At 36.4% G+C, this 16,497-nt stretch overlaps 1 protein-coding gene across 26 annotated transcripts in view; it reads right to left on the bottom strand.

The window, feature by feature from the left end:
* The window catches only part of MGA (MAX dimerization protein MGA), a 166,794-nt gene that overhangs the window by 35,113 nt on the left and 115,184 nt on the right, over positions 1 to 16,497 (bottom strand). For all 26 annotated transcript variants that reach the window (XM_032343365.1, XM_032343362.1, XM_032343381.1 and 23 more), the window contains exons 6-9: positions 15,553 to 15,684; positions 15,220 to 15,324; positions 13,282 to 13,943; positions 11,422 to 11,770 (exon numbers count right to left, since the gene is read on the bottom strand). In XM_032343365.1, coding sequence (XP_032199256.1) covers positions 11,422 to 11,770; positions 13,282 to 13,943; positions 15,220 to 15,324; positions 15,553 to 15,684 — 1,248 coding nt within the window. The remainder of the gene's footprint in view (positions 1 to 11,421; positions 11,771 to 13,281; positions 13,944 to 15,219; positions 15,325 to 15,552; positions 15,685 to 16,497) is intronic.

Below are 16,497 nucleotides of genomic sequence, written 5' to 3'. Positions count from 1 at the left end.
ATCAATGAAACCAAAAGTTGCTTATTCAGAGAGATCAACTAAACTATTATACTACCTAGACAGACTAAGAAAAAAAAGTGGACTCAGATGACTAAATCCAAAATGAAATTAATTCTACAAAAATAAAAAAGATTACAAGAAAGCACTATAAAAAACTGTAAACCAACAAACTGGACCACCTAAATGAAATGAACAAATTCCTAGAAATACAAAATCTACCCAGGGGAAACAGCCAATCAAACCTAAAACTAGTAAGGAGACTGAATCACTAATCAAAAACCCACCGAAATAGCCCTGGACTTGAAAGCTTCACTGATAAATTCTACTGAACACTTTAAGGACAAATATCTCAATCACTGTAAAACTTATCCAAAAAATGAAAAAGGGCACATTTCCCAACTCATTCTATGAGGCCAACATTACCTCTGATACCAAACCCAAAGACATTTAACAAAAATCCAGACCAATATCCTTTACCAACACTGTTGCAAAATTCCTCCACATGGAAATAAAGACTTAGACAATTACAACCACAAAACACTTCTGAAAGAAATTAAACACAACAGAAAAAGAAGCACACCCCATGCTCATGGATTTTAAGATTTAACATTAAAATGTCAATATTACTCAAAGCAATCTACAGATTCAGTGCAATCCTCATTAAAATCATGACATTTTTTGCACAAACAGAAAAATTCATTCTGAAATTCATATGGAATCTCAACTCATATGACTAGCCAAAAAAAATCTTGGAACATAACAAAACTGGAGTACTCACACTTCCTGATTTCAAAACTTACTACAAAACTACCATAATCAAAACAGTGTAGGACCAACATAAAGGCAGACAAACAGACCAATGGAATACAACAGACAGCCCAAAAATAAATCCTTGCATATACGGTCAATTAATTTTTGAACAACAGTGCCAACCAAGATCATTCCGTACAAATAGGACAGTGTTTTCAACAAATGGTGCTGGGAACACTAGGTATCCACATGCAAAAGAGTGAAACTGGATCCTTATATAACACTACATATAAAAATATTAACTCAAAATGGATTAAGGACCTAAATATAAGACATAAATCAATAAAACTCTTAGAAGAAAAAACAAAACAAATGCTTCAAAACACTGGATTTGGTGATCACTTCTTGAATACAACATTAAAGGCACAGACAGCAAAAGAAAAAAAAACCACAAGAGTCATGAAGATTTTTTAATATTTTCTATCAAAAGACAGTAAACAAAAAGTAAAAAGGTAACCCAAGAATCGGAGATTTGCAAAAAAACACATTTTGGTAGGAGATAATACACAGAATATAGAGAGAACTCCTAAAACTCAGTAACAACAACAAAAAACCCCCCAAACAACCCAGATCAACAATGAGGAGCGAACTTGAATAGGCATTTCTACAAAGAAAACAGACAAATGGCTAATAAGCACATGAAAAGATGCTCAACACCAGTAATCTTCAGGGAAGTGCAAATCAAAACTACAATGAGATACCACACCTCACAGACATTTGGATGGATTCCATCAAAAAAAAAGGGGGAAAAAAAAGATGCTGGTGAGGATATAGAAAAATTAGAACCCTTGGGCACTGTTAGTGGGAATATTAAATTGCACAGATACTACAGGAAACAGTAGGAAAGTTCCTCAAAAAATTTAAAAAAGAATTACAATATGATCCCAAAATTCCCCTTCTGGATATATACCCCAAAAAACTAAAAGCAGGATCTCAAAAAGATACCTGTACACACCAGCATTATTATTTTTTAAATTTAGTTATTTGATAGACAGAGAGAGATCACAAGTAGGTGGAGAGGCAGGCAGAGAAAAGGGCAAAGCAGGCTCTGCTCAACAGAGAGCCCGATGTGGGACTCGATCCCAGGACCCTGAGACCATGACCTGAGCCGAAGGCAGAGGCTTAACCCACTGAGCCACCCAGGAGCCCCGTCACCAGCATTATTCACAATCGCTAAAATGAGGAAGACAGGAGTGCCCATCAATGGATGAATGGTTAAGCAAAATACAGTACAGTACATCGATGGAATATTATTCAGCCTTTAAAAGGAAGGAAATTCTACAATAAGCTGTAGCATCAGTGAACCCTGAGAAGGTACTATTAAGTGAGATGAACCAGTCACAAAAAGACAAACACTAAATGATTCCACTTATATGAAGTACTTGGTCAAAATCATCAAGACAAAGTAAAATGGTGACTGCCAGAGGCTGGGGAAGAGGGAAAAGAGGAGTTATGGTTTTAATGGATTCACAGTTTCAGCTCTTTAACATAAGGAAAGTTATGGTGATAACAGTTATTAGCAACAGTGTGAGTGTATTTAATACCACTGAACTGAGCACTTCCCCACATCAGATTCCCTGCTCGGCAGAAGGCCTGCTTCTCCCTCTCCCACTTCCCCTGCTTGTGTTCCCTCTTTCTCTCTCTCTCTCTCTGTCTCTGTGTCAAATAAATCTTTAAAACACAACAACAACAAATGGTTAAGATAGTAAAGTTTATGATGAATGTATTCTACCACAATAAAAAAGTTTTTCTAAAGAATGGATGTTGAATTTTAATCTTTACAGCATTTGCAACTATCATAAAATTTCTCTCCTTTAATCTTGCTAATGGGGGGCACCTGGGTGGCTCAGTGGGTCAAGCCGCTGCCTTCGGCTCAGGTCATGATCTCAGGGTCCTGGGATCGAGCCCCACATCGGGCTCTCTGCTCTGCGGGGAGCCTGCTTCCTCCTCTCTGCCTGCCTCTCTGCCTACTTGTGATCTCTGTCTGTCAAATAAATAATCTTGCTAATGGTTTTAAATGTTCTATCATTTGAGATAACACTGTATCCCTGTGTAAAGATAAGTAAAAATTTAATAATAAATTTCCCATTTTTTCATATCAAACAGCCAACAACAGTCCTATAAGTAAACATGTTTTTCCTTTTTTTCTCTTATAGCTTTATTGATCTATAACATATAATACCACACATTCAACTTAATGAACTCTGACATACATATACCACTGTGAAACCATCACAACAATTAAAGGTAACATCAACTCCAAGATGTCCTTGAAATTTTAACTGGATAAACTTCTTATACAATCCCTCCATCTTCCCCTCTGCCTCCAACATCCATCCCAACCCTGTCTAGGCAAACACTGTTCTATATATTAGGTTTTTTTTTTCTTTCTTAACATAGAATAGAAATGTTAACTTGGGGGAAAGGTTGAAGCCAACTGCTTATCATTCAGCATAATTATTTTGAGACTGATCCTTGTTGCTGAGTGTATCAATAGTTTGTTTCATCTTTCTGCTAAGCAGTATTCCACTGTTTGTAACTATACCAAATGTCTTTATCCATTCACCTCGAGGGACACCTAGGCTGTTTGCAATTTTCTTGCTATTACATATAAAGCTGTTATGTGTGCCCACACACAAGATTTTATGTGACACACACTTTCATTTCTGTTGAATAAATGAAAACAAGTGAAATAACTATGTTGTATGGCAGACTTATTTTTAGTATTTTAAGAAACTACCAAACTGTTTTCTAAAGTGACTATACCATTTTACATTCCTACCAGCTATGCAAGAGAGTTCATATGCTCTATATTCTAATCAGGACTTGGTACAGTCAGTCTTCTTAATTTTAGCCAGTTAAATGTATACGTTAATATCTTCTTGTCTGTGTTTTTTAGCTGGGTACAGTGCACTTTATTGATGGTACATAACAAGGCAGGACTCCCTAAGTCCCTCCCCTTCTCCAGGTAATCTGGGAAGAAATTGTATAGAGGTCAAGACATTCTCAGTGTGCTGGGGCAAGAATTCTCAACATCTCTCTTCTTGCTCTTCCTGGGGCTGTTACTCCTTGGAGGCCATGCAGACTGTAAGGTCCACCACCTGATTCGTGTAGCCAAATTCATTCTCACACCAGAAAATGAGCAAGGGTAGAAGACTGGGTGTCAGTGTTAAAGATGCAGGAGACCATCTTGTCCTCCAAGTGGCTGAGGATGCCCTCTGAGGAAGCCAGCCAAAGCCTGTTTACTCCAGTCTTCACCATCATGTCTTGGGGACAAGGCTGGCACTGCTCCAGAAGATGAGGCTATCTATTGATCAGGGAAGAGCAGAGAGCCTCCTCGTGGCTTTAATAAAGCATTTTTTAATGACTACTGATAACTTTTCATGTGCCTGATCCTCTGTTTGTGTACCTCCTGCTTATATTGTCTTTTCATTTTTCTGTTCATTTTTTAAAAATTATGTTGACTGTCTTCTGAGTTCTTAGTATTTTCAATGAATTTTAAGAATTCCTTATTACAGACAAGGGCCACCTGGGTGGCACAGTCACCTGGACATGTGACTTCGGCTCCGGTCGTGATCTTGGGGTCCTGGGATACGGTCTAAGTTGGGTAACCTGCTCAGCAGGCTCTGCTTCTCCCTCTGCCCGCACCTCCCCCCATCTCAATAAATAAAATCTTTAAAAAAAAAAATTCCTTATTACAGATACAGGTCCTATGTTGGCTGCATATTTTCTATAGTATTTCTCTTAGTTTATGGCTTGTCTTTTAATTTTAACAGGTCTTCTGAAAAGCAAGTTTTTAATCTTGAGAAATTCATTTCATTACATTTTTTTATATTAATGATTGTGGTTCTGGTATCCTATTTTAAAAATCTTTATGAGTCACAGATCACAAAGGATATTTCCCTTTATTTTGTTCTATACAGTGTATACTTTAAAGCACTTACACTTAATCTAAGACTAACTCTTAAATCTTGAGATAATTTTTATATATAAAGTCATGACTGAGGTTCTGATTTTATTTTTGGAAGCAGGAGAGAGCAGTTTCTAGCTATCAAATTGCTCCACATCCATTTGTTGAGAAGATCATTTCCTCATTAAACTGACTTGGCACTGTGCCAAAAAATTCATTGAATTCACTGGCTTTGTATTTATGTATATCAACTTCTGAGTTCTCTGTTCTGTCTCACTAATGTATAAGTCTTTACCCCAAATCCTTCAGCTTTATAGTATGTCTTAAAATCTGGTAGTCTATCAACTATGTTCTTTATTGAAATTGTTTATCAAACAGCCATTCTCAGTTCTTTGCTTTTCCATATAAATTTTACAAACAACTTGAAAATTTCTACCGAGAAAACCCTGCTGGGATTTTCACTGGAAGAGCATTTTTTAAAAAAAAATATTTTATTTATTTCAGAGTGTACGAGAGAGAGAGAGAGAGCATGAGAGCAGGGTGAGGGGTGGAGGGAAAAACAGACTCCTCGCTGAGCAAGGGACTCTGGGATCACGACCTGAGCCAAAGGTAGATGCTTAACCAACTGAGCACGCATGTGCCCCATGAAGAGCATTTATTTATTTATAAATCAGTCTGTGGAGAACTGTATCTTACGAAGATAGTCTTCAGATGTACAAAAACAGTCTACCTCTCCATTTATTTAGGTTTATTTAAAAAGTGCTCTCAGGGTACCTGGTGGCTCAGTGGGTTAAGCCACTGCCCTCGGCTCAGATCACGGTCTCAGGGTCCTGGGATCAAGCCCCACATCATGCTCTCTGCTCAGCAGAGAGCCTGCTTCCCCCCCTCTCTCTGCCTGCTGCTCTGCCTACTTGTGATCTCTCTGTCAAATAAATAAATAAAATCTTTAAAAAAAAAAGTGCTCTCAACAATGTTTTGTAGTTTTTAATAAGAGGTTTTTAGGCAACTTTTATCAGATTTATCCTTTAAGTATCTATTTATTTGGACGCTATTTTAATTGGTACTTTTTATTTCAATTTCTAGTTCTTACTGGCATCTATACAAATATATTGTCTACTGATATTATTATACGTCATAAACTCGCTGAACTAACATAGTTCTAGTAGTATTTTTATAGATTCCTTAGGATTCTCCAGTCTAAGAATAAAACCAATTTTACTTCCTTCTTTCCAATCTGGATACATTTTCTTTTCCATGACTTACTGCACTGGCTAGGATGCCCTATACAATTTTAAATAGACAAGGCAAAAGAGGACGTTTTCCTCATTCCTAATCACTGGGGAAAGCTGTCTTTCACAATTAATATGCTGTTTGTATAGTTTTTCATAGATACTCTTTATCAGATTGGGAACGTTTCCTTCTACTATGCTTAAGAATTTTTACCAGAAATGGATTTTGTCAATTTTTAAAACTATCTATTGAAATGATAGTATGGTGTCTGCCTTCTGCGCAGGTCATGTTTCTGAAGTCCCAGGATTGAGCCCTGGATTGAAGAGTCTGCTTCTCCATCTCCCTCTGCTCCTCCCCTCATGCGTGTGCACTCTCTCTCTCACTGATGAATAAATAAAATCTTAAACAAAAAAAAGAAATGATAATATGGCCTTTTTTTTTTTAAAGTCTATTACGGTAATGGTGAACAATGTTGATCATTTTCAAATGTTAAATCAACCACGCACCACTGTGGTAAATCCACTTGGTCATGATGTATTATTCTTTAAATATATTCCTGGATTTGGTATGTTAAAATTGTATTTATCATCTGTACATATGTTCATGAGAGAACGTACTCTCCCATTTTCTTGTAATGTCTTTTTCTGGTTTGAGCATCAGGGGAATGCCGGTCTCTCAGAATGAGATCATTTTATGGAAGCATTTAAATAAAATGGGCATTATTTCTTCCCTAAATGTTTGAGAATTCAACAGTGAAGGCATCTGGACCACAGCCATTACTGTGCAGTTTTTCACTGCAAGTTCATATGTATAGGAGTAAGCAGTTACTTATTTCTTCTTGAGTGAGTTTGGTAGCTTTGCATCTAACAAAGAATTTGTCCATTTCATCTAACTTATTGGCATTAAACTGTTCCCTACTAATCAATGAATGTCTTTAGTGATGCCATTTTTCATTCCTGATATATTGGTAATTTGTGTGTTCTCCTTTTTTCCTAATCAGGTATCAATTTTATTATCTTCCCTTTAGACAGTTAACTTGTACATAGAGACACATCTCCAACAAAACTCTAAGTGGGCTAATAAAGCAGGAATGTCATGTTTTATCCTTTCTCTTGGTCCCTCCCACAGCAGCTAAGCACAATGCCTTTACATCAGCAGCATTTTTTTTTAACTAACAAAAGGGTAAATGGATGGTAATCAGGTGAAGGCCAAATTTCAAAAATCATTATTTTATACACTAGGAAAAAAAAATGAAGACCTTCAAGTCAGAAAAACTTGGGTTCAAATCTCTATCACTCCCTTAAAATGAAGCTGACTTTGGGGAACAAGTTACATAAACTCTCTAAGCACACAATTAGTACATTTATAAAATGGAGAATCCCTCTTACAACAGGTTTTAAGATTTAAATGATATAACCCTCATAGAGTGCGGCATAAAGAGGGACACCAAAGAGAACATGAAAAGAGGCACAATATCACTTATCATCAAGGAAATGCAAATCAAAACTACAATGAGATTCTACCTCACACCTGTCAGAATGGCTAAAATCAAAAACACAAGAAACAAGCATTGAAGATAATGTGGGGGGGGGGGCCTCTTGCACTGTTGGTGGGAATGTAAACTGGTACAGCCATTCTGAAAAACAATATGGAGGTTCCTCATAAAGTTAAAAACAGAACTACCCTCTGATCCAGGAATCACACTACTGGATACTTACTCAAAAACTACAGAAACACTAAATCAAAGGGATTGATTCATCCGTCCCTACATTAATAGCATTATTTACAATAGCCAAATTATGGAAACAGCCCAAGTGTCCACTGACTGATGAATGGATAAAGAAGATGTGGTATGGGGGGCGCCTGGGTGGCTCAGTGGATTAAGCCGCTGCTTTCGGCTCAGGTCATAATCTCAGTGTCCTGGGATCGAGCCCTGCATCGGGCTCTTTGCTCAGCGGGAGCCTGCTTCTCTCTCTCTCTGCCAGACTCTTTGCCTACTTGTGATCTCTCTGTCAAATAAATAAATAAAATCTTTAAAAAAACAACAACAAAAAAGAAGATGTGGTATGTATATATCCTATGGAATATTATTCAGCCATAAGAAAAAAAGAAATCTTGACATCTGCAACATGGATGGTGCCAGACAGTATTATGCTAAGTGACATCAGTCATTCAAAGGAAGACATATACCATATGAGCTCACTCATATGTAGAATTTAAGAAACAAAATAAATAGGCAAAGAAAATAAAAAAGACAAAACAAGAAACAGACTCTTAACTATAGAGAACAGATGGTTATCAGAGGAGAAGTTCGGGGAGGGGAGGTGAATAGGGATGGGATTAAAGAGTATACTTAACCAAGATGGAAAAATAAATTAATTATTTTAATCCAGTGTAAATTACTGAAGATGATGATCTCTTCAACATCAAACTGATTTTAAATCCTTCCTAGGCAAAGTGGTTTCTCTTTAAAACAGTTCAGGATGTCCTCTTTATTCTTGATGTTACAAATGTAAGAAACACGTGTCTAGATGGTTATTATTGCCTGCTATTCAGGGGACCCCTTAAATCTGAAATTTCATGTCCTTTAGAGATACTTTTTTCTATCATTTGAGTATTTTCTCACCTCTATAACTTCTCTAAATCACCCCCCCCACCTATGTTTTTTCAAAACAGACTAAAAGATTTCTTCATCTTCTTCCAGTTTTTATGTACATTTTTGTTTGGTTTTGGTTTCAGCAACATTTTGCCTCTAAGAACTCTTCCCTATTTCTATTCCTTTTCCATAGCAGTTGTAACAAAAATATCTTCCCTCCTTTCCTCATCTTCCCTAGCACTACAGGAAAATGATGGCTCCTAGAACACAGTAAGGCATGTTTTTTTATAATGGTCTAATACCAGTGAGAAAAACAAAAAAATACTTTGATAACTGGCTAGCTTTTGGAGTTAACTCAGGTCAAGAATAAGACACAGGGTAAATACACTAACCAAGAAAGCAAACTAATGAAGCCTAACAGATACAGTTTTCATTCTTATGCATCTTCTAGAGCTTATTCTTGTTACTTTGAAATGGAAAAGTACTGTTTTAAAAGTGCAAAATGGGGGAAAACTCAGGAGATACAGATAAAACTAAACTAATAATCCTGTATTTTATTTCATTTTAAACCTTTTTAATCTTATCTATATAAAGATCATTTAGGTATACGGAGGCAATATCTTAAACACTGACATGGCAATTAGAACAGCCTGGCACTAATCACAAAATAGCAGAAATCAGAAACAGACACAGACATAAATATTTTTTAATTTACTACATAACTGGTGACATTTTAAGCCAGTAGGGAAAGTATTTCTTCTCAGTAAGTCAGGGGAAAACTGCCTAGCCATACTGTGGAAAAAAGATTTCCTACTACAAATTTCAAATAAAAAAAATTCTAGATCATATTTTATTTTAAGCCCTTTATTAATCTAATTAGTATTTCTTTTTAAATCTTGCAGATGAAGAAATACATTCTAAACACTCTAAACACAGAAACCATAAAAAAAACTTTTAAAAAGACCACTAGACTTAACCATCCTTGCTTTTTTCTTTTTCAGAGCAAGTGAGGGAATAGGGAAGAACTATTAACAAAGCTAAAATATAAATTACAAAATTATAACCTGTGAAAAATGAAGCTCTTGGAAATGTAGGGAAGGGGGAGCCTGGGTGGTTCAGCTAGATAAGTAGCTGCCTTTGGCTCAGGTCATGATCTCAGGGTCCTGGGATTGAGTCATCATCAGGCTCCCTGCTCTGGGGCGCAGGAAAGCCCGCTTCTCCCTCTGCCTGACACTCCCCCTGCTTGCGCTCTCTCTGTCAAATAAATAATTAAATTCTTAAAAGGAATGCAGGGAGGGGCGCCTGGGTGGCTCAGTGGGTTAAGCCTCTGCCTTTGGCTCAGGTCATGATCTCAGGGTCCTGGGATCAAGCCCCACATCGGGCTCTCTGCTTGGCAGGGAGCCTGCTTCCTCCTCTCTCTCTGCCTGCCTCTCTACCTACTTGTGATCTCTGTCAAATAAATAATAAATAAAATCTTAAAAAAAAAAAAAGTAATGCAGGGAAAAACATAGGTGACGCCAATAAAAGCAAAGAATTCAAAATGTCAAATTTACAGAAGCAAGTTTATGACAAATGGTCAATAAACCTACTACTTGAAGAACTATAAATTTTAAAACAAAGTATCAATTTCTGCCTATCAGGTGAACTATCCAGTTAAGAGCATAGAAAATCCAGCACTATCCAACTATTGGTAAATGTGTACCTTGGTACAACTCCAGAAACATCTATAAACCTTTAAAGTGCTATCACTGCCACAGCAATTCCACTTTTAATAGCCTATCATCACTGTACTGTTTATAATAAAGAATATATAAAAAGGCTGAATGTCTGACCAAAAGGACTGTAATAACATGAAGCCATTTAAACTAAAATTATAATATAGATCTATATTGTATGGTCTATATACGGAAAACAAAACATGACTTTATATCAGATTTTTAAAGGTTATGATACCATATACAGAGCAATTCCATTTCTAGAGAAACATGTATGTATGCACACAAGTCTATTAACAGAAAATCCTGGAAGAACATAAAACATCTATTATGACTTAAATAAGTATGTGGTAATCAACGTGAATGTAAATATAAACTGCCAAAAAAGGAATTTAGTCTCCTAATAAACTAAGAAGCAAAAAACTCTTCAATTGTATGGCAAAAATATATTCAATGTATTTGAACAAAATAAAAAGATACAGTAGAAAGGAAAAAAAATCAAGAATGATTTAGTATGTAATTTGGTGGGACAACAGACTATTTTATCAAAAAAGGAAAAATAAGCTTTTCAAAATAGTACATAATGCTTAACTCAGTTACGCCCTTATCCTGTCACCAAAACTCCAATCACCTGGTTAATGGCTCAAACCAGAACCAAAGGGTCTTGTTACAAATCTCTTCATTTAGAAAATAATGAGATGGATTAGTTGACTTGACTGTGATAAAATCATGTCACAATGTATACCTATGCCAAATCGTCATATTGTACACTTAAAACATATGCAAGGGTACTTGTCAATTATACCTCAATAAAAGCTGGAGGGGGAAATGGATTATACTGATCATCTGTGTATTCAAAGAACACAGGAAGAGAAGGGAGACACAGAAAAATAGAAGTTTCAAAGGCATTCTGGAAGTCCAAATGAATGATTCCAATGGAGCACAAAAAAGCCATCTTCTAAAGAAAAATTCTGTTTTTTTAAAAAGGTGTATGTGTGTGTGTACAAACAAACATTATCACACAAACCACAAAGAAAGAGCATTTAAGGATAATAAGAATTTCTCAAAATTCTTTCTAGACCACTGATTAAAGGATTAAAATAAGTAACAGTAATATGTTAAATAACCAAACACACTTTTAATTCTCAGTTAATACTCACTGTATTCTAGCTTCTTCCTCCTCTTTTTCTCTTTCAATTGTTCTTCCTCCTCCCTGACTCCCTCTTCTTCTTCTCCTCGTTGTTCCTCTCCCAAAGCATCATAAAATACTGGGTCACGATGAGCAGCTTTCCTCTGGAAATGCTTAGCTTTAGATCCTCCTTTAACAAGCACAACTTTTCTTTTCAAACAAGTGCAGCCAAACATGCAGTCTGGTCGGCGGCAGTGAGCAGGCTGGCGCTTCTCCAAAGCTAGACTGGAACACACGCAACCCAATCGACAGAAGTCATTGTTGCATGGAGGGGCTCGTTTCCTTATGATTGTGTGGATGGGTTTAGTTTTGAGAGATGCCTAAAGTTAAAATAAAGAATTGTAAATCTACTGAATCATGCCCCAACACCATCCACAACTTACAAGTCATATACTGGTCTGCCTTTTTGGACTCTAAACACTCAGTACCAATAGCACAAGATTAGCAGTATATTTAAAGAACATAAATATAACCAGGACTCTGAACAATCTGCCTTTCTAAAGCACAGCGCAGTCAAGAGAAATTTTTTTTTAAATATTTTATTTATTTGTTTGACAGAGAGATCACAAGTAGGCAGAGAGGCAGGCGGGGATTTTGGGGGGGAGCAAGCTCCCTGCTCAGCAGAGAGCCCGATGCATGGCTCAACCCCAGGACCCAGAGATCATGACCCAAGCCAAAGGCAGAGGCTTTAACCCACTGAGCCACCCAGGTACCCCAAGTCAAGAGAATATTTAAATTAACTATGAGCCAGAATATCAATAGCAATCAATCTATTCTCAATGGAAATCACATGTAACGTTCAGGGCACCTGGGCAGCTCAGTGGTTAAGCATCTGCCTTTGGCTCAGGTCATGCCTGGGATGAGCTCCACATCGGTCTCTCTCTGTCAAATCAAGAAATAAAATTAAAAAAAAAAAAAAGAAAAAGAAAAAGAAAAAGAAATCACACGTAATGTTCAAAGGCAGGGGTTGACAAGACGCACAGGCCAAATTCAGCCTGTTTCGTAAAGTTTCACTGAAACACAAAACGCCTGTGGCACTGTAAAAGCAGACATGAGTAAATGCAACAGAGTGTATATGGCCTACAAAGCCTAAAATATTTACTACCTGGCCCTTTACTGAAATACTTTGCGGACACCTGCTTTCCAGTAACTAATAGAAAGGAATGGGATAATATGTACATAACAGTCTTTAGGAATGATTAATAATAAAGGACACACTGTGTATTTAATCCAAACATCTAATCATCTTCAGGTCTAGAACTTATTTACATAATTTAAAAATGGAAGGTAAGGTGCACAAATTTCATGACCAAAAAAAAAAAAAAAAATTAGTCACACGCTATTGTATCATTTCATGTTCACCAGAGGCTGCTCTAAGACAGGTAAATCGGTAAGTGAAAAATTCTCAATATAAAATTTTATAAAACACAAAAGCTTTTTCTCCACAGGTCTATAATTTTTTAATTTTCTGAAATGTAGTACCTTTTAAGGAGAACTTTCAAAGCGGTTTTAACAAGATTAGCAAACATACTTGCCCACATGCTAGAGAATGAAATTAGAGATTTTCAGAATGGACAGCTGACTTCATACAAGGTGAAAGACATTATCCAAAAGCACAACTGTACTGTCCCCCTCTACTGGCAGGAGGGTATCTACACTAAGGTGTCTAAGAACAACAACAAACCAAGAAAATCTCCTTAATTATCCTATCACTAAGATAACTAAATGGCCTATCCTTCCGCCAAAAAGCCCATACACATTTCCCCTTACTAACCTAATTTTTTCCAACCATGAACTAATACACTTCTAAAAAAAACCATCAGATACTTACTTGAGCAGTAAGCAGAGTTGTTAAGGATACATCTGCTCGCTCTTCAGTGATATAGGTCCTTGGTTTTCCTTCCCAAAGTGCACAGTCTTCCAGGTCCATTAGCTTCACTTGGGATTTAGACAAGCCTGGTGGGCGAGTTCCCTGTTGCTGTTGCTGCTGCTGCTGGTGTGCCTGCCGCAAACTAATTTGCTTTGGAAATGTATTTTCATCTAAAGTTGGCACAACAAAGTTGTTCACCTGATTTTCTGTGATAGTACTTGAAGAATTCTTGGCAACCTTATCTCCTGGAATCACTTGAGTGTGTTTCTGCTTTGGTGAAATAGGGTAGGGTAAAATGGATTTATAAGATGATTTAGTTCGGCCACCAAAAGTTGTCTGTTTGTTTTGAGACTTTGCCTTTCGAGAGGCAGAGGGCACAGAATGAGGCTTCAAAGAGTAGGAGGTAGAAGGGGAAATGGTAGATTGCTTCTTTAGTACACTGTCAAGTGTTCGTACATAGCTGGTACTCTTAGTGGGAAGCTGGTATACCACAGGAGATGTAGGAGCATTAGAAGAGAAACCCATACTGGTTTCCATCAGTTTGCCTTCATTTTCCAAGTACTCATCTAGTTTATCACTGCAGAAAGCAGAACGGTTTTTCAGTGGACCTTCAGAATTTCCACCTAGAAATAAGGAGATGCAGATACTTAAAGAAACATATGGCAGATCTTTAGAAAAATAAACTAAAAAATGCCAAGAGCATTAAGTTATAAGCTACTGAATCTTCTCAACTGTCCTTAATCTTCTAAACATAGGAAAAACAATATACTATTAATAAACCAAATGAAGAGATGGAATCATACATTCATTACATTAAAACCATCTCAAACCATCTCATTACATATAAATACATTAATTTTGGTGAAATACCAACAATAAATTAACATTAAGGTAAGAGTCTACAACTCTGACAACTTATGACCTTAGCAGAGAAACCACATTTAAGTAAAAACATAAGAACAAAAAATATACTTAAGTCAAACTTCAAGAGAACACACCAATTGAGATTGTTTAATAGATTGTAATACCTGGACTCTGATATAAAACACAAGGGAAGAGGTGAGGGCACAAAAAGAGAAGTATAAAATTTAGTTTCTAAGGAATGAAAAAGCAAATGTAGTGGACAGACAAGCATTATATTATTGTAACACTTTGGAGAGATTCAAAGATGAGAAAAACTATTTTGGATACATGATAAATTTACCTGGCTAGAATGTAAAACCACAAGTAACTACAATGGGAAAAGCACTAAGAAAGGAGACCAATAGGCACACAGTCCAAATGCTTGGGTTAGAAGTTTTCCTTGGACTGTAATGCTGTCAAGAATCACTCTATAGCTATAAAGTACACAGTTCTGAAGTAATACTTGAGAATGGTGATTATGGTAAATGCAGGTAGCTCAGTCCGTCAAGCTTCTCTAAAAAAATGAAAATTTTAAAAAATAACTGTAGGAGTAACAGAAAGGCAGTACAATTGAAAAGCGGGTGCAGGTTGGGGAGGGTATATGCTATAGTGAGTGATGTGAAATGTGTAAGCCTAATGATTCACAGACCTGTACCCCTGGAGCAAATAGTATATTATATGTTAATAAAAAATTTTTTTTAAATAGTAATAATAATAATAAAAACAAAAAATGATTAAAAATTTAAATTTTTTTTTAAAAATTAAAAAAATAAAACATAAAATAAAATAAAAGACGTACATGGATTATTTAAGCCTGACATGGTTAGGGATATGGAACATAGGGAATGAACAGACATTAGCAAGCAATTTATTTGCCCTGTATTTTATAGCATATAAAGGAAAGATGAAGAAAAACCACCAAATCTTACTTTTAACAAAAGGCTTTTTGGCCACATGTTTCAGAACACATTTACAGTTCTTTAAAAAGCTGATTACCTTCACTCCTAGATGCAGAAGCACTATGAAACTTTCCCCTCCATCCCTTGATTTTGGTGAAGTCATTGGTCTTCCCTGTCCTAGAAACAAAGGGAAACCCAGCATCTATAAAAGAAAAAGTAAAAGAGATTACCAAAATTCAAGTCAACTAATATTTAATATCTAAGTAGTTAGCAAAACTTAATCACAAAAAAACCTTAATCTAAAATGCATAAATCATTAAGATTATGCCACTAGGCAAAAAAATCTACCTTAGAATATCCTAAATGTCTCTAACAAAGGCAGTTTTTTACTTATATCACAACTTTGACTTTACAAATGCCACACACTCACCAGGAGAGGCAGGATTGGTTCCGGTAAGGTTCCAAAAAGGAAAGCTAGTGGCTGGAGCCAAAGGTAGCTGTACTCCCAAATATTTAAGATCAATGCTCATTGTCGGATCCACTGAATTCAATTTTAAGCCCACTACAAGGAAAAAGAAACACAAATTACATCCTTTTTTTAAAACTTCTGAGGTGTGAGGAGAGAGTAAAATGGGAGTGAAAAGCAAAAATGAAATAAAAATAAAAAGTTAGAGACAGACTTTAAGGCGGCCCATGATCCTCACCTCTTAATACTACATATTTCTTTACTCCTCCCTCTCCTTTAAGTGCAGATAGGACCTTTGTTTTATTTCTAACATACAAAAAGTGGCAAAAGGGATGGGATGTACATGATTTGGTGTTTATGAGACTATGGGTGCATGTATCACCCATCTTGCTAAAGCTGCAAGGATATAAATTCTGCCAACAACCTGAGGGAAACTGGAAGCAGAATCCTCCCAAGTCAAGCCTCTGAGGAGAAACCAGACCTGACATTTTGACTAAAGCACTGTGAGACACTAAGCGGAGGACCCAGTTAAGCTATGCCCAAACTCCCAATCGAAAGTAAATGAAACAGTATGTCTTAAGTTTACACTAATTTGTTAAGCAATAGAAAACTAATACATAAACACAGCAGAATTAAGATCCTTTGTGATCCAGAGACTTTCTAGGACTTTCAATACAAATCTGTCATTGACTAAGCTTCTGGCCTGAATTAGGGTTTCTAATTCCCTAGTAATCCATTAGTGTTGTTTATGGTTAACTGAGCCTATAAATATTATAACTTATTTGTAGATTAAGAGGTAATCTTTTGGGAAAATATTTACTCGACATATCCTTTTAGAGGTTTTGGTGAGCTCCCCCCCTCCCTTAACATTTTATGACTGAGATTTGTCTATGCTGACAGATTTATCTG

Source organism: Mustela erminea, chromosome 5 (genome assembly GCF_009829155.1).
Source record: "Mustela erminea isolate mMusErm1 chromosome 5, mMusErm1.Pri, whole genome shotgun sequence".
Lineage (NCBI taxonomy): Eukaryota > Metazoa > Chordata > Mammalia > Carnivora > Mustelidae > Mustela > Mustela erminea.
Note: the sequence above shows the minus strand (reverse complement) of the source record. Positions and strands in the feature narration are given on the sequence as shown.